This window comes from Amphibalanus amphitrite, unplaced genomic scaffold (genome assembly GCF_019059575.1).
Source record: "Amphibalanus amphitrite isolate SeventyFive unplaced genomic scaffold, NRLGWU_Aamphi_draft 000596F_arrow, whole genome shotgun sequence".
In the NCBI taxonomy this organism is placed as follows: Eukaryota; Metazoa; Arthropoda; class Thecostraca; order Balanomorpha; family Balanidae; genus Amphibalanus; species Amphibalanus amphitrite.
Window position 1 is genome coordinate 278,074 of NW_024882090.1, and position 24,073 is coordinate 302,146.

General features: G+C 51.4%; 2 protein-coding genes and 1 long non-coding RNA gene across 5 annotated transcripts in view; 1 reads left to right on the forward strand and 2 right to left on the reverse strand.

Annotated features, from left to right (window-relative positions):
• Positions 1 to 24,073, reverse strand: part of LOC122394523 — a 39,104-nt gene that overhangs the window by 10,301 nt on the left and 4,730 nt on the right. For all 3 annotated transcript variants that reach the window (XM_043391450.1, XM_043391449.1, XM_043391447.1), the window contains exon 2: positions 7,690 to 7,824. In XM_043391450.1, coding sequence (XP_043247385.1) covers positions 7,690 to 7,824 — 135 coding nt within the window. The remainder of the gene's footprint in view (positions 1 to 7,689; positions 7,825 to 24,073) is intronic.
• Positions 2,476 to 5,476, forward strand: LOC122394522. Its single transcript, XM_043391446.1, has 2 exons — positions 2,476 to 4,472; positions 4,557 to 5,476. The coding sequence occupies exon 1, from the start codon at positions 3,143 to 3,145 to the stop codon at positions 4,463 to 4,465; it is 1,323 nt and encodes a 440-aa protein (XP_043247381.1). The 5' UTR covers positions 2,476 to 3,142; the 3' UTR covers positions 4,466 to 4,472; positions 4,557 to 5,476.
• On the reverse strand, positions 8,504 to 9,578 carry LOC122394524. The gene is made up of 2 exons (XR_006258883.1): positions 9,271 to 9,578; positions 8,504 to 8,812 (listed from the first exon to the last, which is right to left on the reverse strand). It is a non-coding gene; the product is annotated as an uncharacterized LOC122394524 (long non-coding RNA).

Sequence of the window (24,073 nt, forward strand, 5' to 3'; positions counted from 1 at the left end):
CTCTCTTTATGGCAGTTACCGGGTTTAGCCGTACGTTCCCGGACTAGTTACGGGTACGGCACTGCTCCGTTCCGTCCACATGCCGTTGGTTACGTCCCTCCTTGCCTTTTCTTCATTTTCGTTTCAGCATGCTGCTGTTGGGGGGCGATAGCTTTGCTTTCTGGGCGGCCCGGCGTTGCACGCTGGATGCGTCGATATCTCGCCGCAAACTTGCGTGTTTTGTAAGACTTTATTGTCTTATGGTGGTGGCTGTACCCGATCTGGTAAGTTCCCGGAATGGCGGAGATATCTCCTGCCGTGATATATTTCCTAAATGGCGGAGGTTGCTCCTAACCTGGTATATTCCAGGAATGACGGAGGGTGTGCCAGCAGTGTTATATTTCCGGACCGGCGGAGGTGGCCCCCGCAGTGGTATTTTTCCAGGATGGTGGAGGATGTTCCCGCTCTGGTCTATTCCCGGCATGGCGGAGGCTGTTCCCTCCAGGGCCTCCACGGTATATTTCCAAGATGGCGGAGGCTGTTCCCGCCCTGGTGTATTCCCGGAATGGCAGAGCTTGTTCCCGCCCTGGTATATTCCCGGAATGGCGGAGGCTGTTCCCGCCGTGGTGTATTCCCAGACTGGCGGAGGCTGTTCCCGCCCTGGTATATTCCCGGCATGGCGGAGGCTGTCCCCGCCGTGGTTTCTTCCCGGAATGGCGGAGGCTGTTCCCGCCCTGATATATTCCCGGAATGGCGGAAGTTGTTCCCGCCCTGGTATATTCCCGGATTGGCGGAGGCTGTTCCCGCCGCGGTATATTCCCGGAATGGCGGAGGCTGTACCAGCCGTGGTATATTCCCGGATAGGCGGAGGCTGTTCCCGCCGCGGTATATTCCCGGCTTGGCGGAGGCTGTTCCCGCCGCGGTATATTCCCGGAATGGCGGAGGCTGTGCCAGCCGTGGTATATTTCCGGACTGGCGGAGGTGCCCCCCCCCCCCGCCGTGGTATTTTCCCGGAATGGCGGAGAATGTTCCCGCTCTGGTCTATTCCCGGAATGGTGGAGGCTGTTCCCACCCTGGTATATTCCCGGTATGGCGGAGGCTGTTCCCGCCCTGATATCTTCCGGAATGGCGGGGTTTGGTCTCGCCTTCGAGTTTCCGGGGCGGGTTGCGTATGTTCGGGTCCCGCTAACCGTGCGTGTTCACTCTTTATTTCTTCATTCGTATACATGCAGCTGAACAGATTCATTCCAATGGAGTCTACCGTCCTGATGAGATAATCGACATTTACGGCGGAGCAGCGGTGAGCTCTTCTCTGCCGGTTGGCAGCGATAAGCCCATACAGTGCGGATGATATTGTATTGTATTGTATTGCATCGTATTTACATTTCAGAGCGATCCACATACATCGTGCGTGGCGATTACTGCTCAGAATCCATATCCGCGGTTGCTTATCTAATCATTCAGAACATTTGCACATCACTCACGGCGAGAGGCAGCTGCGACAGGTGAGGTGGCAGGCTGTTCAGCAGAGCTGCAGCGCGATAGCCGAACCGCCGCTTGCCCGTTTCCAGCCGTGGACGGGGAAGATGGAAGAAGTGATCTTGCCTGGATGGTCTCTCGCGGGGATAGCGCTATTAGCGACGAACAGGATTGCTCGTTGCTCGGGTTCTCGGCGCTGTAGGACCTTGTACCTATCGTGTGAGGACAAGGGTGTGGAAATCGGACATACCGCGCGGGGACAACCACCCGAGTTTTGTTCGCAAGTTGGAGACATTGTCAACTTTACTGCGACCGAAAATAATTCTAGCGGCGAGTTACGAATTCCGGACACATATTCACTATTAGGTGTTGCCGGTCGAGCTCGGTCAGCTTCTCTCACACCACGATCGGCTTCTTGCGTGAAGGCTTCCTAACAGCTTTTACCGGCGGGGCTGCGGTCAGCTCATAAGTATCACGCCGTGGGTGGTCGGTCCGGCCCCTATCGTTGGTACGATATAACAACTGTTACTGGCTGCCGCTTCCGCCGTGCGCGTTACTGTCTTTGGTGTGGCCCGTGAGCATGATCCAGCTCAGCTGGTCGGCGGTCCGCGAAGGTGTATACTTTGGGCATCTCCTCTTAGCCGGCTATTGACGCTGAGGACTGACTGCGATACAGATACAATGTCACACCGTGTGGTTCGATGGGTGCGTTTGGTTTTGCTTTTGCCCTGTTCGCTTCAAACAGGGCTGATGTTTCCAATTGCCTTTACATCTATTCCAAATGACCACCCTGCATCTGTCCACCTCACATGATAATGTGCTTTTATTCATTCTGCTTTTGGCATAGTATGTCGGTTTACGATGCTCCCACGAGTTCCTAGTGTCGTACCGCCCTCACTGCATTTCTCAAAGTATTTCCTTCGCTAGTGCCCCTGGCGGCGATGATGGCACCGCGGGGAATACCTATCGCTGTGTATCATTGCATTTGTTTTCACTGACGTTCATGTTTACCTTTGTTTCATGGCACATCGGGCATGCCGAGAAACCCTCTACCGGTCTGCGTCGACGGCGGGCTCAGGCCGGCCCCGCCGCGCTTGGTCACAATTCGCGGACGGGGCTGGTTGCGGGGTACTGCTGCACGGAGCGGATCGCAGCTTCGGCAATTGCCTCAGCCGCCTCCCACTACGGAGACGGTGCCTACCCAAACGGTGCTCAGCGCGCGGGTAAACAGCCGGCGTCACCTGGTCCACGAGGAGGTCGGCGGGTGCTGCTGGATGGCGGACATTGCGATGCAGCGACAAGCGCTACCTCATCGTGTCATGCTACCGCTGCCGTTGCCGCCCCCTACGGAGCAGCTGCCGCTGCCGGAGATGCACACTGTGCCTACGCTGGCCCCGCTACCTACCTCCTCTCTGATCGCCACACCACCTCTTTGACTTCCATACCGCGACACGACACCGTCGTTCTTTCCAGCCGATTCCTCTTTCTGTGGGCGACTCGGTTGCCATCCAATAATTTGGATGGCACGGTTTCATCGTCGTTGAGCGTCGTAGGCAATACTAACAGCTCCCCCTATGCGGTCGCTTACCGACATCCTCATCTAAATCGCCCGCTTTTTATGTGACACTTGACCAATCAGTTCTGTTTTGAGCTCCTTGTTTCTTATTAATTGGTTTATTCCGCGATGATGGTAGAGGATTTCTGTCTCGCTCTCAGAATGTTTGTAACGCTCGGAGCGTACCCTGGTGCCCAGTACAGGCCTGCCATGACATGCCTTGGAGTCGCGTTACACGATTGTGATCGTCTCTTCCGGCTCCCGCTAGGTGATACTCCGGCATCCCAACTCCGGCATCACTCCGGCTGGCCCGACTCCGGCACCAAACTGTCTCACTGCTCCACCTGGCGCGCGGCTCATATACGACATCCTATCACGGTCTGCGGGCCCCGACACGGCGGGATGGCACGGTCCCGGCCGCGGGTGCTCAGTCATTACTCTCATGACGTCTTAGGATCGTTGTGTCTTCCGGCCGTGGGTTCTCGTGGTATGACGCGAGCAACCTGCGAGCTTTGCTGTCGCACAATTCATCCAGACGTTCGATACCGCATCACGGGTCGCGGGCCCCGCCGCGGCGCGTCGGAATTGGTCCCGGCCGCGCGCGCTTGGTGTCGCCAGCTGTTACTCTCAGCGTGTCTTACGCGGAGCTCACTACGGCGGAGCCGGTGTATCCGCTGGCCGTGGGCTCTCCTGGCAGGAGACGTACGGATCTGCAATACTTGCTCTTACACAATCAATCCAACAGTTCGATGCCTCATCACGGGTGGCGAGCCCCGACACGGCGGGACAGAATATGGTCCCGGCCGCGGGCGCTCGGTGTCGCCGTCATTGGCGCTGGTCTTCATCTGCCTTGCGGCGGTACCTCCGCCGGTGTGGGTCCCTGCTGCAGCTCGGCTCAAGTTCGCACTGACGTCGCCCAGCCCGGACTGCGAACCCCGGCCGCCTGCGCGGCGACAGGTGGGCCGACACGGCGGCCGCCTGGGGGCGGCCGGCCGCGGTCTCACCTGCTCGTCTCTGCCCTGGGCCGGGCGACGGTTCCCCGCCCGTGCGGCCCCGACACGGCGGGCCCCCTGGGGGCCCGGCCGCGGGCTACCGCACGGCAGCGAACGGGCTCGTTGGCGAACTGGACGTCCTTCCGGCTGGCGTCCCCGATACGGCGGCTGCCCTAATGGGCGCCGGCCGCGGGGCCGCGCGGACCGTTCTACGTGTTTACATTTGTTTATGTATGACATTCAGACAAGGCGCTTTGAGTTAAGCTTTTGCCTTTGCGCCTGTCTTATATTTTGTACAAGTTCAGCCCGTATTTTTTTGTTTCATGAGCTTGGTTATGATGATGATGATGATGACGTGCCGCTAACTCTGCGCCCCTCATTTCATCACGTTGGTGTGCATCGTTCATGTCATATCGCGGCACACGGGCGCCGTTCGTGCTCACTCAATTCAGGTGTATGATGTGGTGGATGTGTATCGTCTCATTTCAGGTTATGTGATGTCATGTTATGTTATGCCGCGATGTGTACATACCCGCTCCATCTGATGGTATGCGACCCTAGTCGCGTGAGCGTACCTCTCTGTCCGGCTGTGCCCCGGGCTCGTGTATAATCCAGACACCAGCTGCGTCGGCCCCGACACGGCGGCTACCCTGAGTGCCGGCCGCGGGGCCGTCGTGCCTGCCCTCTGCACCATGTGCCATCATCTCTACCGCCTATCGCGGTCGCGCGGCGCGGTCTCCCAATTGTTCGTTGCATGTTTAAGGCATATCGCAGCGCACGGGCGCCGTTAGCACTCACTCAATCATGCTGTGTGGTGGACGTGTCTCGTTGTGTGTCGTATCACTTCGGCTTGTGAGCCGGTTCGCGTAGTTGTTCCGATGCCCACGTCGGGTGCGTGGTTTTTTTTTTTCTTTTTCGCCCGGCTGTGCCCCACATTCGTGTATTTAACAGCAGGCCGCGTCGGCCCCGACACGGCGGCTACCCCGAGTGCCGGCCGCGGGGCCGTCGTACCTGCCCTCCGCGGCGTGTACCGTCACGTTACTACCTCTCCCCGTCGCGCGCCTCGCGGTTCGGTGGGGTGGTTGGGCTGTTCCACCTCTCCAAAAAACGGACAAAATACAGCCCCGTTACACACTATGACAATGTTTTTTGCAAGCGCGAGGGCGGCGACGGATAAATGGCAATTTATGCGCCAACGGCGTATAAAGACCTTTATCGGTCGTCGCCAACTTAAGCGCTTGTCAACCTGCGGCGGCTGAGCCGGCGCGGCGGCGCCGCCGCACCCGCAGTTGACGCAGCGACAGGCGACGCAGAGCCAGCAAAAAAGTCGTTGTTCGCCCGCCGCCACCCCAACGCCTCCTGTGCCTTGTTCGTTTATCTTGCTTTAGGCGGTGCTAATGCTGTGTGCTCTCTGTACTGGGCTGTTCCACCTCTCCAAAAAACGGACAAAATACAGCCCCGTTACACACTATGACAATGTTTTTTGCAAGCGCGAGGGCGGCGACGGATAAATAGCTTATTGCTGACTCTGTATTGAAGTGTTGAAAGGTGGAGTTGTTGACGACAGGACACTTAACTTTTCCCACCATAAAACACATACGTACACTGAAAGGACAGCGTCTTTCCGATGGCTATTCTGGGCCATGGGGAGCGTCGTGGTGGAATGCGGAATGAAGACAGCAATACATACTTTATGACATGCCTGCGAAGAAGTTCTTTGGCATTTTTGGGCCGTTGCTGTTAATAAGTCACCCGCAAAAAATGTGTTTAGTTTCCTCGACAGACTAAAAACGTTCAAGGATAAAAGTCAAGCTAAAGCTAACAGTAGCTGATGTTTTTTATGTTTGGATTCATCTTACCCTGAAATGAACCACGGTGACATCTCACATTACGATATTTTTGTCTTTTGTCTTTGATCAACATCGATTCCTTAACCACTTTTGTACTGTACTGTACTCACAATACTTAGAGCCCATGGCAGATCGCTCTGTAATACCCAGTACATATGTACCCAGTACCCACGCCGTGTCAGGGGAGAGGAGGGGGAGAAGGAGGCGGAGGGGAGGTGCGTGTCGCCGGTCACGTGACACGTCACGACACATGATCCGCGACTGGTCTGGCGGGGGTCTGAGGTCGAGACCGTCACGGTGAAAAGGGTCGTGACGCGGTCTGAGGGTCCAGTCAGAGAGGTCGTGTCAGGTCACTGCGGGCCTCGGCACGTGGTATAACGGGTCAAAAAGCGGAGCGCCTGCAGGCAGCGTTCAACAGGACTACTTGTTGGACACAGGACAGGCAGCGTTAAAACAAAGAATTGATTGGGAGAATTAGAGGCACAGTGAGTTTATACGATGACAAGTTGTTTGCTTAAAATGAAATGCTTACTGGAAATAAAGCTACAAGAAACTCGAACAAAAATTGTTTATACTTTATCCAAACATTCCAGCTGCATTAATTGGAAGCCTGAAGGTCATGGTTGATAAAAGGTTATGGTCAAGATTGCTGCTAGGATATGCCATTTATTATCTGCAGCTTGACATGAACAGTTTATCCGTATGCCACGCATTTGGCTAGAAAATATGCGTTGAATTACGGCACCCGATCAAGGAAAGATGGTATCGTATGCAGCAGTGGGCACATGGGCATACAGCATCGCCACCGCCAGTCAACAGTATAAGACGGGTGTTATAACTTGGCAGATAACTTGGCCACAGTATACTCGAATAATGAACGAGAACAAAGTGCTCAATGCTCATGACTGAATCAGCTTCAATTTAAACCTAATAAGCAACATTTACATAAAATACTTGACAAGTGTTGGCAGAACTGCATTGTTTTGGTCGATGACAGACTTACAACGACACTCGGGTGGGCGCAGGATACCATAAATCGCATGATACAACGCATGAAACGCAACGTCTTCCATATTGGTATTCTGTTCTCCATGCGGCACACCAGAACATTTGGAACCCAAAGTGCCTATCTCTTCCACAAGGCGGCAATAACTCCCCGGCATAAAGTCGGCGGCACGAAGGGAGCATTTCAACCGCCTCAGGCAGCGGATGAAAACTGGTCCCACGCGAGGGGAGGGGGCTACTGGTACCCAACTCCGTCGATTGGCACCACGGTGCCAGTTTGGGCCGGATAGAAGGCACTGACAAAGCTGGGCAGATTATCTGAGAGATATTACACTGTGGGAAGGTAAGAATGCCTGCACTAGAGCAGGCTTTATGCCTACTGGGAGGAATAGCTGGAAGGTAAAAGACAAGGGTAGAATGTCTGGGATACGTTACTAGTGAGGCAGTGGGGAGACGCAGCTGGGAGAGATATGATAGACTTTATATATTATGAGACATTTATAGACCGGAAGGCATTCTTGGGAGAATGCACATAGCACACCGTAAACAAATACCTGGGAGACGTGAGGATTTGAGGAACAACGTGAGGAATAAAAAGAGACGTAACATTGTGAGCCATACCATAGGAGACATTACACTGTGAGACCTACCTGGGAGACGTAGGCGTTATACTGAGACATACCTTGGAAACATTACACCGTAGACATACCTGGGAGGCGTAGGCGTTATACTGAGACATAACTAGGAGGCATTCAGCTGTGAGACATACCTGGGAGGCGTAGGCGTTATACTGAGACATACTTAGGAGGCATTAAACTGTGAGACATACCTGGCAGGCACTCGTTTCCGTTGGCGATCGGGTGTGAGGTCGGACATTGGCAGGTGGTGTTCAGACACACGGCCTCGGCGATCGGATCACAGTCCAGGTCCACTGCACAGGTCGAGCCGAGAGCCGGGGTCTCCGCTGAAACGGACCAAACGCGAGAACCAAGGTCAGGTGAGCACCGAGCGGGTCCATCAAATGTGGACAAAATCAAACAAAATGGTGGACAAAATGTCCGCCACACGTGAGTGGGTGGGTTCGTAAAATACAGGCGCGTGGGAGATCGGGATCGTGAGCGAGTTACAAATAAAATACAGACATGACAGTTTAGTTAGTGGCTGATCTGACAAATCACAGACAAAAAAAAAACCTAGACACATATTTTTTCAAAGCGGACAAAAGCGCAGACATGTCATTCTTTGGATAGCCGGGTGGAACTCTACAGCCGAGGTGGAACTCATACACTGAAAACTTTTTTACACCTTCCTCGGGTGTAAACACCTCAGGAGGGTGTAGCTGAAATTCTGCGTTTTTTACCCTCGTCTGAGGTGTAATATTTACACTCAAATAAAGTGTAACAAGACACTCGCCCGGGGCGTTGACTTTGCACGTGTACACGCTCCAGGCGGATGAAAAAGGCGGTTACACTCGTGATTGATCTTTTACTGTAGTGTTACACCTAGAGCAGAGCACGCCTTCCGAGTGTATATATCGATCCGCTTACGGGTGTTGTTGATTCCAGACCCCCTTCCCCTTTCCTCCCCATTTCCCCTGCACCGGTCGCGCTCACGCTCTTTACGAAGAATAAACACCAGTATAATGTCAGAATATATCAACGTTTATTGGACGTTGATCCGTGCAACAAGTACATGAAACGGCGAGTCCTCTGCAGATATGAACCGGGGCTAGGCATTCGAGTCCAGCGCCTTCGAGCGCGCTCGAAAAAGATAGCGATGTTCGTGATGTGCAGCTCGTCCTGCATGTTCGCCATTGTTTGGAATTTGGCGATCTTCTCCCTTTCGACCGAAAGTTCGCCATCTGCGATGGTGGACGATCCGTTCGATTGTCGCAGGGCCAAAAACGACCTGCTCCTCACACATCTCGAGTAGAAGGTGTTCGAGTTCCTTCTCTGAAACACACATGGGAGGCGAAATTACTCATAAGTCATACTTGCCGCTGCCATAAAGTTTAACCCGCGCCCGGGTGGGCCTCTCAGCCAACTTCGCCATGGGGGGAGGGGGGCACACCAGGTTATCTAAGAAAGTATAGCTAAGACGCAGACAAAAGCAACAGATAGCTCGTTATAGATCGTTCAGAATCATTCAGGTCATTTTTTGATCAGGTCATTGCTGAGGTCACTGGAGGTCTCCAAACGTAAAAATTTCACGAAGTTCTAGTAGTAAACAAGGATGAAGCAAAAACCAATAATCCTAGTGCCATAAATATCATCAAGAGAAGCAGAGCAGAGCCAGCGCCACGGCGCGTCTCATTTTTCCCATCCCTGCATTACAAATTAGCTTTGGAAATCACGCACGTCCTAATTTTTCGAGAAAAAGTATTATCTCGAAAATGCTGTCATCTACTTACCCGTTCCGAAGCTGGTAGGTCTTCCTCAATGCTCAATAGTCACACCAGCTCAGCACACTAACAACCACGTTCGTTGAAGCACAATGGCGCACTGAAAGCCGCGTGGGTGCGAGCGGCGTCACGCGCATGCGCCTTTGCCGTCCGGTACATTACACTTCAGAGCAGTGTTGAGCCAAGACAAAAATGCGGCAAGCGCAGATCAAGGATCCTTTTTCAATAACACAGCACACATGAAGCGCGATCATCTACACTACAGGAAGGTGTTATTCGTAAATGAACAAAAGCTAGGTGTTAAAGTTCAGCATTGCACTCCCATAAGGTGTTGTATGGGTGTGATTTGCACACCAACGAGGTGTAATTTCGCTTTGATCAGTTTCTAAGCGTAATTGCCGTGTTATAGACCTGTGTATAGTGCTCAGTCTGCTATTTACACCTTTAGATGGTGTTAATACGGCGATGTGAGTGTAAAAATGCTTTCAGTGTACTAGCGATCTACAGCCAATGCACCATGGACTTTACAATGCGACGATAAAGGACTAAATCCTGCATGTTCGTTATGAATGGACGAAAGATGAATGCCTACGTATAATGAGATAGTAATTCCGTCGGAACAGGTCTATATGGTTCTGGAAAACATAATTGGTGTAAATTACGATAGGAAATGTTTGTCGTTTCATTTGTCTATGTTTTATTAAATCAAGTGTGATTGTCAGGACTAACAATGCATAACAAAAAATTAAAAAAACTAAGCTCAAGAGATTCCCTGCCCACCTACCTATACCTATCGTATAGTGACAATCATGTATGTTGAAAGGACAATGAGATGAGTATCAAAACATCCTTTTCTATTCAAAGAGAAAAGTGGGTGGCTGGAGCTGCCTGGTGCCTCCGCGACTTCATCAACATAAACCACTGACACATGAATATTTTAAGACAGCCATCTTGTCGAGTTGACAAGCCTTGTTAGCCGGCCCAAACGACCTGACTATCCACTAATAGCGTCAATTATTGTGGCGCGAATGGCAGCGCCAATTATTGTGAAATTGTGGGACGGGTGGTGACTGGCGAGGACAACTTTCGCCAGAAGTAGATATCGACGTGCGTGACTTGGCGAACTGGTCGCGTTTCTTGCTCTGATTTGGGATCTGGACACCCATTCATTTCGTTGATTAGAACTAAATATTGCAACAAGTAACAACAGTTCAAAGACATTTTCCCGCTTTAACCCTCGCATGTGTAGGGGGGGTCGGATGGACCCCCCCATGGTTTTTCGCGAATAACTCGCGTAAAAAGCGGCCGATCGCGACGAAACTTTCAGTACCCTCGCATTGATCAATTTTACACCTACCCTGAAAATTTCATGACCCCGACCCAAATGACCTTTGACCTGTGACCTCTTTTCCGAGACCATGTTTGGCCGGAATCGCGATTTCGCGTATGTCGGCTCGCACTAGCCGCGTGTTTGCAAGCTTTTCGTGGTTTCAAACGTTCAAACATGTGATTTGATGCTACTCCCGTGTGTGTCAAGGACACCTGAAGGTCAGGTCAGGTCATTGACCTTTGGTGACCTCGGGTGACCTCGGGTCACTTTTTCGAGTTTTACATGTTTCTAGGCTAGTGTTTGGAGCTGAATTCGAATTTAGCAACCATTTGAACATTTACGAAGTAGTTTTGGTGACTCCGTAACATGTTACGAAGCTGTCAGAGGCGGTTGACACGTACTACGAATACCCGTCACGACGCCTACTGGTTGACCTGACCTGACCTGACCCGACCTGGTCTAAATGCTTCAAGACATCATCTGTGATCAAAACTAACACGATATTCGTGATCAGCACCCCGAAAAACCCCTTAGCAGTCACACTTTACGACTTTCTAACAGGTCCCGATTTTCCCGACTTTGGGTCATTGACCTGACCTGGAAGGTCAACCAATGACCTAGGACCTTAAAATTGGGTATCATCGGCTTCCTCTCGTCACGGGCAACACGCTCGTTTTTCCGCGAAGCTCTAGCTCGATCAGGGGCCAAACGGCAAGGGGGGTCCAACCGACCCCCCCCCCCCCTACACATTAGAAGCTGGCAAACGCCGCACACATGCGAGGGTTAAGACTGAACGACACATTTTTCGTCTGTAATATAATGAACCCTTCTTTTGAATGCAACCATTGAAGCTGTTCGGTATGAACTGCAACCGCCGAACAGAGCTTAAGATGTGGCAAGAGAAGACGATTTTGTTTTGCTATTGAGCCCATTTCTGATCATTTAAAAACTTCAATGCAAATGATTATAAATTTACTGTTGTGCTCAACAACCTACCATAAAAGGTGATGAATGCGATCCATTTCAAAGCATTCCTGAGTGTGTACATTGTAGAACCATGCACTTTCTTTACAAACCTTCCCTTTAAAGACTGCTTGCGGTTCTTATATTTGTATGTCGTTTCGCTCCTATAATATCTCCTATAATATCTCCTATCTAACTCTGCATATACAGAGTTGTTACACAAGAAACAATCTTACGCCCTTCTCGCTCATCAGCCAGCATTACACTGAGTGTTCAACTGGTCTTCAAGTTCGGTGACTTCTTCACAAGCAATGGCTTCGAGGCTAAATATAGACATAGGTATAACAACTCATTTGATAGTGCAAAAAAAATGTCGAGAAAGGATAAAGTGCTAAGCTATGGCAAAAAAAAAAATTCAACATAAGGCACCTTGAGTGCTCGTTCTGGAGGCACCATCATCCACTCTCCAGGGTGTGCGTCATTTTAGCCCGCCCACCCGACCTCCGAGTGCCGTTCAGTGTATCATTGGAAGATCGCCGTTCATCCCACCATAAAGCGCCATGATGGGATGAACGGTAGCAGTGAGCGCCTCTGTGATGGCCCATAGTGATGTCCAAACGGCGGCAGCGGGTCGGCAACAGGTGGGCTCAGCCTCAGGCACCGCCTGAATATTTTGGGACGCATTTGGGAGATGATTGCTATGCAGTTTTACTTCAACTTAAGTTTGCGCTTTCAGCTAATAAATCGGGCAATAATAACGTTAATTTCAGATGAGACATTCCTATTAACGTTATGAATGTTGTCACTTGTCGCATCACAAAATTTCAGTGCAACTGCATGACACATGAATAATGAGCATGATACCCACAGCAAAAGAAACTTCCCTGGTGGACTGAATGTAGCTAAAACTTAAAACTACTAGATTTTTTATATTTCCTCTGAATCATTCTTAGCGAGAAGCTCGATGCTGACTCAGCATTCATTTCACACCTCGCTGTTCAGAAAAGGCTGGTTCTAACCTTCCCCCTTCCTTCCCCGAGCGAGCTGATTGCTACCGCGCCAGGCTCCCTGTCTCTCCGCCCTGCTTCCTTCCCCCACCCCACCGAGCTGGCCCGCACGCGCCTTCCTTCGCCTCCCTTCCTTCCCCCGCCCCACCGAGCTGGCCAGCACGCGCCTTCCTCCGCCTCCCTTCCTTCCCGACGCTGTTTCGGGTAATGTTGTTTTCCGTTGCAGTATTTTCCTGGCGGGGTTGACTGTAGGCTGCAATCATATAGCCGGCACTAACAGCCTACCGGCGCTCGGAGGCACAATGGTGATCCCAGCAACCCGCCAGGGACCAGGGCAATGGCACACCTGGGGTTCATACGGGGCCTCCTGGGGACTAATGGTGCCCATACAGAGCGAGCCATTTGACGGTCTCGACAGGACCCTGGCGTGCCGGCTGCTACCTCAATGGCCGACTACGAAAGCACCAATTGCCGGTGAATTTCGCCAGAATGGCCGCGCCGGGTCTAATAATCGAGCTATGGTCGGCATTTATTTTATTGCTGCTATTTGTTCTGTAGTATGGTGTCATCAAGTGCGCGCGGGAAGCTGAAAGGTGCAACAAATTGAAATACATAAATGTTTAGGTATTCAAATACCTATACCTACTGACATATTCGGGTGTAAGAAAATGCTTCACTTTATCGCAAATGCTGGAAAAATTATACCTTCACAACAGCCCTTCATATAAGGCAAATTCAAGCTCCTTAGGAGAATGTGACCACTGTAATATGACTGTATTAGTATATCAAACTATTTTTATATAAGAAGACACTTCATAACATGTAAAACAAATTAGGTACAATTGATTAAAAACATACTAATCATTAATGTTATGAACATATGCACGACGATATTATGTTGTCGCCAAAATTAGCTACAAAACAGGCAGTTTGTCATATTCTATACAAGCTACAAGATCCCTAAGCCGCACTAGTAAACACCGCAACCAGAGGAAATATTTTGCCAGCTTCTCGTGAAGAGGAAAACCGCCACTCTCTGCGCCAAATATCGGCCACCAATCGTTAGACGCTAATCGCTGGAAACCCGTATCCGGAAAATCGGCTGCTGCTGCTGCAGCGGGCCCCACCCTAGCGGCGCAGTGGGACCGCGCGAGGCCGGAACGGGTCGTGACCTTCCCAGAGGACCGTTGTGCCCCTCCCCTCCCTCTCTTCCCCTGCTCCGTCCCCAGCACAGCCACGCCCTTCGACTGAGCGCGTGCGCGGCCACCGGACGTAGTAGCACGCCCCCCCCCCTCCCCGGCGGGCTACTACGTCTTGGGTCACTGTTACGAAACTGCGGCCCAGTTTTCTATCTGTATGCGGGTGCCTCTCACAGCTGTGACTCCGTGCGTCATTCCTCTGATCAGCGAAGATCGGCGCGGGTGGGCAGGTTGTCCAGCTGGGTGGAAAGTGGGTGATCTGGACACGTGTGTCGTAATTTTTAAAGTTACCATCCCACCTTAACATTGGTTTTGAGTTTAGATAGTCAAATCGGGGTCCCTGGCTTGCAATTACCTACCGATTTGGGCACCCAAAACATTGAGAAATGCTTTAACTCCGAGATATTTAACACGCGCACTGCAGCGGGTCTGAGCCGAACACGAACTGCAAGGGGGGTTCAAAACAACCCCCCCCCCTGAGATCTCGAAAACGGCGCAACGTAGCGACAAGCGGTAAACGGCATTGGATAGGTTGAGATGAGATCTACAAGATATACAAGATCATTTTTGGGTCAGGTCAAAAACGAGGTCAGCAGAGGTCACCAAACTCAAAATGTTGCGATTTTTTAGCGATCTCGACATCCCTCCATATTTCCCGCTTTATCTCGGGAACTAGATGAGCTAGAAAGTTGCGAAAAAAAACATTCGATAGCTGTTGAAACGCTCTTTCGCTAAGCTGTCCTCAGATTTGACCTAAGGTCAACGGTTCAGCCTATAGAGGTCATGTAATGTCAGATCAATATTGCAAATTTTCCGATCATGCTTTTTCTGCAATAACTTTTCTTCCCAGAGAGATAGAGAAATAAGTCACACACCATCGTTCTTAGCTCGTCAAGGCGCATCGAATGGTATATAATATGACCTCGAAAGGTCAAGTTCAAAAGTTGACCTCAGGTCAAGGTCATGACCTGACCGAAATAGGTCATGTTGCATATCATTCGATCCGCATTGACGAGACAAACACGATGAACGTCGAACGGAGTCTCTATCTCTATTCAATTAAAAGTTATTGAAGAAAAACCGTTGGTGACCTCAGGTGACCTGAGATCGAGGTCATGTTAGGTCAAACATTGACCAAACTAGGTCAAGTTGCATCTTGATCGACGCGTCTTGATAAAATAAGCGGGATGGTGAAAGAATGACGTTTCTATGTCCCATACTTCTCGAGTTATGTCTGAAATTGCCGGGCCCCAAAAAGTGACCTGACCTAAGGTCACAGAAATAAAAATTTCGAAACATACAAAATGTTCCTTATGGTTTCCTAATATGTTTCTGAAAGTTTCATAGCATTCAGGCAAATGGTGTGGATGTAGCAAAGCGTCAAACTTTTTTATGAGGTGAGGTCACTTATCGTGACCTGGTGACCTGACCTTGCATGACCTAGCACTAATTTTTTCAGAGGTGATGTAAAATTGTTTGATGAACAGCTATACAAAGTTTAAAAGTCGTAGCTTCATTGGTTTTTGAGTTACAGCGAAAAAAAAAACAGAGGGGGGAGGGGGTTGAAAACAACCCCCCCCCCCCTGCAGTGCGCGTGTTAATTTCAAAGTCTGCAGTTTTTGGATTACAAGGGGCTAATGCATTTGAATGCCCACTTAGAATTTGTGACGTCAGCGCAAATCTAACGAATTTCAAATCGTACCTATACTAAGCCCTTTGGTACAACGTTGTGGTATATGCTTCCTTGCGCGCAGCATCTGCCGCACTTTAAGGATGGCAACTTATTGCTTCCAAATGACGTCACTGCAGGAACAGTGGAGGTCCAAAAACTAAACAAAAATTAAAATGTAATTTCTTGAAAACCAGTGAACATTTTCGGTGAATTTTGGTAAGATATTCGTTTTTGCTCTTTCTAAACCGAGCGACATCACTTTTATGCCAATTCATGAGCTTTGATGAAGGTGGGAGGGTCCTTTTAAGGAAACGCCTGTTGTCCCACATAAAGTTACTTCTGTATTTTCATTTTTTAAACATAGAAATACAAAATACATTATTTCATTGAAAGTACAGATGTCGAGAGGGGCACTGGTGCTTCCCATTCCTCACTCGAGTCGACCTGCCGCCTGTCAATCAACTATCGGTTCGGCAGGGACACCGGACGCGCACTGTCGACTTTTTGGAGCGAAAGTATTGCCTGAGAAAGATCGCTAGCACTAATTATTAATCAAGCCAGGAAGTATCGCTGGGAACGCAAAAGGAGGACGTTTTATGCGCCCAGAAAAACCGGCCTTCCATGTCAATCGGTGGGCGATGATAGTCAAAGGAAAGCTGTCGCAGACCGAGGTCTGGCCACCCAAAGTTCCGGTCACCAAACGGGGACCTTCTCAGGATTCAATGACAGCTCAAGACCTGTCTGCCTTTTAGTTGCTTACTGGCGTGACCTTCATGTGCGATGTGACCTATAGTCCTAAACGCCTAAGCATGTGGCAATAGAAGACATGTGCAATGCGTTTGTTTATGTTTGTGCGCTCAGAGCGTTTCGTCCTAACATATTGTGAGCCATGTTCATTAATGTCCAGTTGGAGTCCTTTTTGTACATTTAATTACTTAATTCTTAAACTAAAGATTGTTCCACGAATTGACAGAAAAGGAAACGTCCTTCATGTGCAATGAATACAATCAAGCTGGGCTAGAGTCACCATTCCACTGCCGTCCGCGTCCAGCTGCGGGGCTGGCATTACATTGGTTCCTTCAGCCGATCGATAACAAGACGGCTTCCATTATGCGTTCTCAGTGGTCCAGCGGGGTGAGTGGCGGAGCTCTCAATCGATATCCATCAGTTTGGGGGCGAGGGCACGGCGCCGCGCTGATCCCGGAGTCTCTCTGAAGTCTGCCGCCGATCCGGCGAGGTCACGCCTCTCACCGCGGCAGGGATCACTGACCGCTGTGACCCCTGTGACCCGAAGTTCACGGCCAGTCACCGGGAGGGGGTCGGTAATTCGCCGCACTGAACCCCCTCTGAGTCACGAAGGAGCCGGACCGCCGCTGCGCGCTCCACGGGGGGCGCGCGCTGGTCGGTGTTTCCCGGAGGGAGAGCGGTGGGGTGCTGCGGAGCCGACAGGGGCCCTCTGCACTGCGGTATTGTCCTCTGAAGTTCGCAGCAGCGCACATAGCGGTAGTCGGTGACATTCTGCGATGTAAACATCACAGGAATTCGAGGCCGCTTGCAACGGTGACGTGGTGCGTGAGCAAGCTTACGCGGCTGGAAAGAAATGGGGATTTCCTCTCTGGATTTTTGTGACCTCTGCTGAGTTTGTTTTGCCTTCATGCATGAAGGGAACAACTTCATGCTAACTCTACCGCCATATTGATGCCCGTTTCTTCTGTCATCATGTGGCTCAAATTCCCCCCTCACTACCATCGGGGGGGGGGGGGTTCACATGAACCATTTCAATAGCGGTACAGAGTAAATACTCCCACGGTTAGTTCGTGCAAACTCGTCAAGCTGTGAATGCATGACAAGGTCGCTGTTTGACCAATGTAACTCAATCAATTGCTGAGTTGCCATTTGAGCTATCGGGCACGCCCAGTGATAGCCCAGTCTCGGCGAAGGGGTTGGGTTGCATATGTGCGGCATTGCGATAAGAGCTCGGCCGTTCATTCGAAACTGCGGCTGATTGATTGTTAGCACGAAACTAATCAAGGCGAACAGGAGTTGGCACTGCAATCGATTGCCGGTCAGTTCGCCCCGCGGCCATATGACATGTCACTGATCGACGCTCAATCAGCACGCTACCAACGAGGTGCACAGTTACACATTTGGACAGTTGCACAGTTGCAGTGTGACCGGTTTTAACCGGAAACCACCAGTCACGGTCACGTTAGTTTCAGTCACCATGACCGCAGTCACATATCAGAGGGCGCGACCGATCGGAACGGTGACACCGCCCATTCACATAACGGCGACCCGGCCGACCCGACACGTAGTCCGAGCGACCCGACGGGTCGGCGGCGCTCGGGGGTCCCCTGGCGCCGCGCCGGCAGCACCGCTCTACCGAGAGATCAATGTGTGATCCCCAGCGTCCGGGGCTACAAGCTGGTGCTCGTGTCCAGTTTTCCAGGCTGTGTTTCAGGGCTCAAAGTGTAGCCAACCGGCTAAGACAGTCGCCCACTCTGTGTGCAGAAGCAATAATTCACAGTGTGATCGCAATGCCTCACACGGTGGCTTTGTTGTCTGAATCTGTCTTGATAAAGTAAGGGGAAGAATCTTGATTCAAGTTAATGATGCGGCAGCACTGCGTGTGAGCATGAGAGAACAGCGTGTGAGAGCATGGGTTTCGTCAAGTCTTACCAGCATGTAAACATAAATATATCCACCAGAACACAAAAAATAGATCTAAAATTACATCAGAGTCTAATAGACCATCAAACAGCCAATATCACGTCTCCACTCGCTAAACGCTTTGTTGTCAGTTTTCTGAGCACTTCTGGTGGAACCGCGGGAAGTTGCTTGGCTGGGTGCCGATCATTCACCTCATTAGATCACCTCTCGGTCAGAACGGACACGATACCAAGAGACCAATAAGCTCGCCGCTCTGAGGAAACCCTGTAGCAAATAAAACATATCGGGAAAATTGAAGTTTGTGATTGGCAGACCACAACGGCCGAGCCCCCTTCGCCCCTGTCAAACCCTAACCTAAGCCGACTATATTACCCACGTAAGGCCGGACCACTAAATTTCGCTATTCTTCGACCTTATAACATGGTCTGCCTAAGCCCAGTCCTACGCCCACCTTACCCGGAACGTCCAAAGTATGAACTTTGTTCGCCCCGAGACCGCCTGCTCCTGACCACTGCCGACCCTACCCTGGAGGACACCGCTGGCAATGGGCTGTGAGCGGACCGACATACGTCGCCAACTGCCGGGTGGAATGTCCTGATGCCTCGCTGATGACGTGCTATATAGTCCCTCAAACAGCAGTGTTGTCACTCAGTGCTTCGTAATTAATTGAAGCGTCTAGCCAGCAGAGAATAAAACCAATCGTGTTTGTCCGACAAAACAAAATGACCGACGATATATCGGAAGTACAGGATACGTCTGTGTCATTTCTGTAGTATCGCAGCTAATTAGTGCCTACTGTTGTGTTGCAGCTAATTAGTGCTTACGTCACAAGCTTTCGCTTGTTGTGTTTTCAGTCCTGTCCTTGCACAAAGTTGTTGTTGTTTACCACGTGGCCATGCCGTGAACTAAGCCCAGTGTCTAAAGCCTAGACAAATACAGACGTGGATGCAACAATATTGGCGACGAGGCAACTTTAAGTTCAAGCTATAAAATACGTTGAGCCTCTGCTACTCAGTCGAAAAAGCCCCGCGCAGCGATGGCCTCGCCCGCGCTGGAATTGCCGCAATTCGACGTATCTCGCCCTGACGAGTGGCCAGGATGGCTCCGTAGGTTGGAAAATATGTGTCTGGCGATGGATGTGTCAAATCCAGTCAGAAAAAAGGCATACCTCCTGCATTTTGCTGGTCCAGCAGTCTTTGACTTGCACGAATCCCTGCCTATGCCTCAGGCCGCAGAGCCCACAGATCAGGGGGACCCAGCAGCAGCCCAAGAGCAGAGGCAGCTGGATCCATATCAACTGATATGCAAACAACTCAGTGACTATTTCGTGCCACAGAAAAACGTTGACTACGAATGCGATGTTTTTCGCCAAGCCGTGCAGGGAGAAGGTGAGTCAATAGACAGCTTTGTCTCACGCCTGCGACATTTGGCCAGGAGCTGTGAATTCACGGATCTTGCTCGTGAAATCCGCCAGCAGCTGATTGCGGGAGTCAGAGACCCCAGGGTAAGGGAGAAAGCCCTGCAGCAGAGAATGACCCTGGAAAACTTGCATTCGTTTGCAAGGGGCCTGGAACAGGCAAGAGCACAGGCCCGTGCCATGGAGGCACACCATCAAAGCCGGTTCACCAGTCTGCCTCCTGTAAAAGCCCAGAACATGGTAGAAAGCAAAAGAAACCTCACTGGCAAGCCCCGTGTCCAAGAGACAAAAGAAAGATGTTCAAGATGTCACAGCCCAAAACACCAGCACTGGGAATGTCCATTCAAGAACGAGACCTGCTACCACTGTGGTCGGCAGGGCCACACAAAGGTGGCCTGCCGTAACAAGGAGCCACAGGCTACGCCAAGGAAGAATCCCAGTCATGGTCGGCATGGCAAAGTCAAATGCATGAGCCAACAACAGGACTTGAGTCAAACTCAGCAAGACAGCCCAACTGATGAGTATGTCATGCAAATCCGCCTGCCTGTGAACAAGACAGAAGTCAGAGAAAATGAACCACTTGTCACAGCAGTGAACATGGACGACAGAACAGTCCAGATGGAAGTGGACACAGGAGCAGCAGTCACAGTGATGTCAGAACAGCTGTTCCACAAGCTGTGGCCAACAAGAAAACTAGACAAGTCCAGCCAACGACTAAAGACCTTCACTGGAGAGCCCATTCCAGTTGTTGGTCAAGTCGATGTGAAGGTGCTCGCTCAAGATGAAGTAGTGCACCTGCCACTCCTGGTGGTGGTGGGAGGTGAAGGTAAGCCCCTGCTAGGTCGCAACTGGTTGTCAAAGGTGCGACTGAACTGGCAGGCCATCTTCCAGGTGAAAGCCTCACTGGAAGAAAAAGCGCAAGAGCTCCTCAAAAAGTTCCCAAACCTGACGAAGCCAGAACTTGGAAAAGCAAATACTGAAGCTCATCTGGAGATAAATCCCGACATAAAACCAGTATTCTGCAAGCCCAGGTCAGTTCCACTAGCTCTGCGTCCGCTGGTAGAAGAGGAGCTCGACCGTCAGATCAAGGCGGGAATCTTGAAGCCCTGCAAGTCGGCGCAGTGGGCAGCGCCCCTGGTGACCATCCTGAAACCAGATGGCAAGTCAGTACGGCTGTGTGGGAGTTATAACCTCACGGTTAACAGAGCCAGTCATCTGGAGCAGTACCCATTACCGAAAGTGGACGAGCTCTTGACCCAGCTATCTGGAGGTGAGAAGTTCTCGCTAATAGATCTGGAACAAGCCTACCTGCAGATCCCGCTGTCCGAGTCTAGCCAGAAATACACAGCAGTGAACACACACAAAGGACTCTTCTCGGCAACCAGATTGGTATATGGAATCAGCAGTGGTCCTGCCATATTCCAGCGCCACATCGAAACTCTGTTGGCCGGAATCCCGAACACCACGGTGTTCCTCGACGACATCTGCGTCACAGGCCCCAACGATGCTGCACATCTGGCCAACCTGGAGGAAGTGCTAAAACGCCTGGACCGAGAAAACCTGAGAATCAATGCAAAGAAGTGTCGTTGGTTCCTGCCGGAAGTCTCCTACCTCGGACTGAGAATCGACAAAGAAGGTCTGCATCCAACAGATCAGAAGATCGCAGCCGTGAGAGACGCCCCAGCACCTGAAAACGTCGGACAGCTGAGGACGTATCTCGGTCTCATCAACCACTTCAGTCGCTTCTGCCCGAAGCTGAGTGCAGTCGCGGCCCCACTGTATGCCCTGTTGAAAAAAGATGCAGAGTGGCGGTGGCGAACGGCTGAGGAGAACGCCTTCAACGCCACGAAGACACTCCTCTGTGAGGCACCATGCCTCGCTCACTTCGACGGAACAGCCCCCGTCATCGTCTCAGCAGACGCCAGCTCATACGGCCTGGGCGCCGTCCTCTCACAAATGACTCCAAGTGGAGAACGCCCAGTCGCCTTCGCTTCCCGCACACTCAATGAAGCAGAGAAGAAGTACAGCCAGCTCGACCGGGAAGGTCTCGCCCTGGTATTCGCGGTGAAGCGATTCCACAGCTTCCTCTACGGTCGATCGTTCACGCTGAGAACGGATCACAAGCCTCTACTGGGACTGCTTGGCAAGACCAAAAACCTGCCAGACGCTGTTCCGCCCCGCATGGTGAGATGGAAGGTGACTCTGGATGCCTACCAGTACCATCTCGAGCACACGCCTGGCAACGCAGCTCAACATGCCGCAGCAGACGCTCTCAGCCGTCTCCCAAGACCGGAAACTGTGCCAGAAACGTCAGTGACACCGCTCATGGAAGTCATCCACATGCTCGAAGCTGACGATGCCCTGGTAACAGTTGAAGCAGTTCGAGAGTGGACGCGACGAGACCCGACACTCTCAGAAGTGCTCCACTACACCCGGTATGGATGGCCCAAGGCTTCAGCTGTAACGCCAGTCCTCCTGCCGTATACCACGGTCGCCAAACCGAGCTGAGCATACAAAACGAGTGTTTGCTCTGGGGATGTCGTGTCGTTGTGCCCCCCGCATGCCGTCAGAAGGTCCTGAGACTGCTCCATGAAGGACATCCCGGCATCTGCACCATGAAGCGCCGAGCCCGTGGCCAGATCTGGTGGCCCGGAATGGATACAGACATTGGAGATGTGACCAAAGTCTGTGATGCCTGCCAGCTGAATCAACCAGCTGCGCCGAAGGTGGCATCCCAACCATGGCAGTACCCAGACGCTCCGTGGCAACGAGTCCACGTGGACTATGCTGGTCCTGTAGAAGGGAAGATGCTGCTCATCATAGTAGACGCATACAGCAAGTGGCCTGACGTATGGATCACCAACAACGTCAGCGCTCAAACAACCATCGATCATCTCCGCATGACGTTTGCCACGCACGGTCTTCCAGAAGTGATCGTGAGTGACAACGGTGGCTGCTTCACCAGCAAGGAGTTCGGCGAGTTCATGAGCGCCAATCAGATCCGCCACGTCTTCACTCCACCGCTGCACCCGGCATCAAATGGCCAAGCCGAGAGCATGGTCAAGCTGGTGAAGAACGGCATCAAGAAGCAGAAACCAGCACCGCTGCTCACGAAGCTCCAAAGATGGCTGTTCCAGTACAGGAACACACCGCACACGACAACAGGGAAAGCTCCGGCCGAGATGCTTTTCCGTCGTGCTCCTCGGACGCATCTCAACCGGCTGCATCCGTTGGAGGAAAGAAGAAGCCGCAGTAGTGTCGAAACGGGCACTGTCATCCGAGCCTTCCGAACTGGAGATCCAGTCTACATCACTGAAGTAACAGCCTCCGAGTACAGATGGCTCCCAGGCACGGTTCTCGAGACATGCGGACCGACCTGTACGGTTCTTCTCCAAGATGGCCGCAAGTTCCGCCGACATGTGGATCACATCCGGCCGCGATACACGTCTGGTGATACCGGACTGTTCAGGGAGGAAGGACGTTCTCAAAGCGACTACCTCTTCCAGCCGCCTGCAGCTGAGCCCGGACCTGCAGCGCCCCGATCAGCGCCTGTCACTCTGCCAGAAACGCTTCCGGCTCAACCGGCAGCGCCTCCAGCGTCATCAACTACAGCACAGCCAGTGACGCTTCCTCCGGCCGCTGAGCCAGAGATCGCTCCGGCGCCCGCGAGCGGACACCAGCTCGCTGGACTACCCAGCCCCGTGGCGAACTCTCGTCCGGCGCGTAACCGGCGTCCACCCGATCGCCTGAACTTGTAAGCGCTGGAAACAGCTGGAAGGGAGGTGTTGTAGTATCGCAGCTAATTAGTGCCTACTGTTGTGTTGCAGCTAATTAGTGCTTACGTCACAAGCTTTCGCTTGTTGTGTTTTCAGTCCTGTCCTTGCACAAAGTTGTTGTTGTTTACCACGTGGCCATGCCGTGAACTAAGCCCAGTGTCTAAAGCCTAGACAAATACAGACGTGGATGCAACAATTTCAACATAAATAATATACAAGTTGATGTACTTATTGGGCAGTAAAAGTTTCTAGTGATGTGCGATTACATTAAAAGATGAATGATCCGAGTAATCGTGCCATTTTTTTCATCGCAATGATTGTGTTCTATATGAAGCAAACGGATGGAAATATAAATGCATAAATGAAGATAACCACAACTAAAAAAGTGTTCTGCGTAGGTGCAAATCACGTATTTAATAAATTCATTAAGTTCATTGCTTCGACATGAGTGCCATGGCCCAGGGCCTCGGCTAAGGAATTTTGACTGGTGGGCCACTTGGGCAGCGACATGGACTGACCTTCGTAGCCATAGCCCCCCCCCCCCATTTTCGATTTCTCCCCAGATTTCGGCCACTTTATTCTGCAAAAAACGTCAGGATGGCATTAAAAAATGTAAAAAAAAACGGGGCTCGACCCCCCCCCCCCCCGACTCTTCAGAGAGAGAAGAGAGAGTAGGGACCCACAACCCTCTCAGTGGTGATACTCCGGCGGTGCACATAAAATCGCACAAGTATGCACAAAATATTGACGCAGATTATAAAACTTTGGACGATAACTT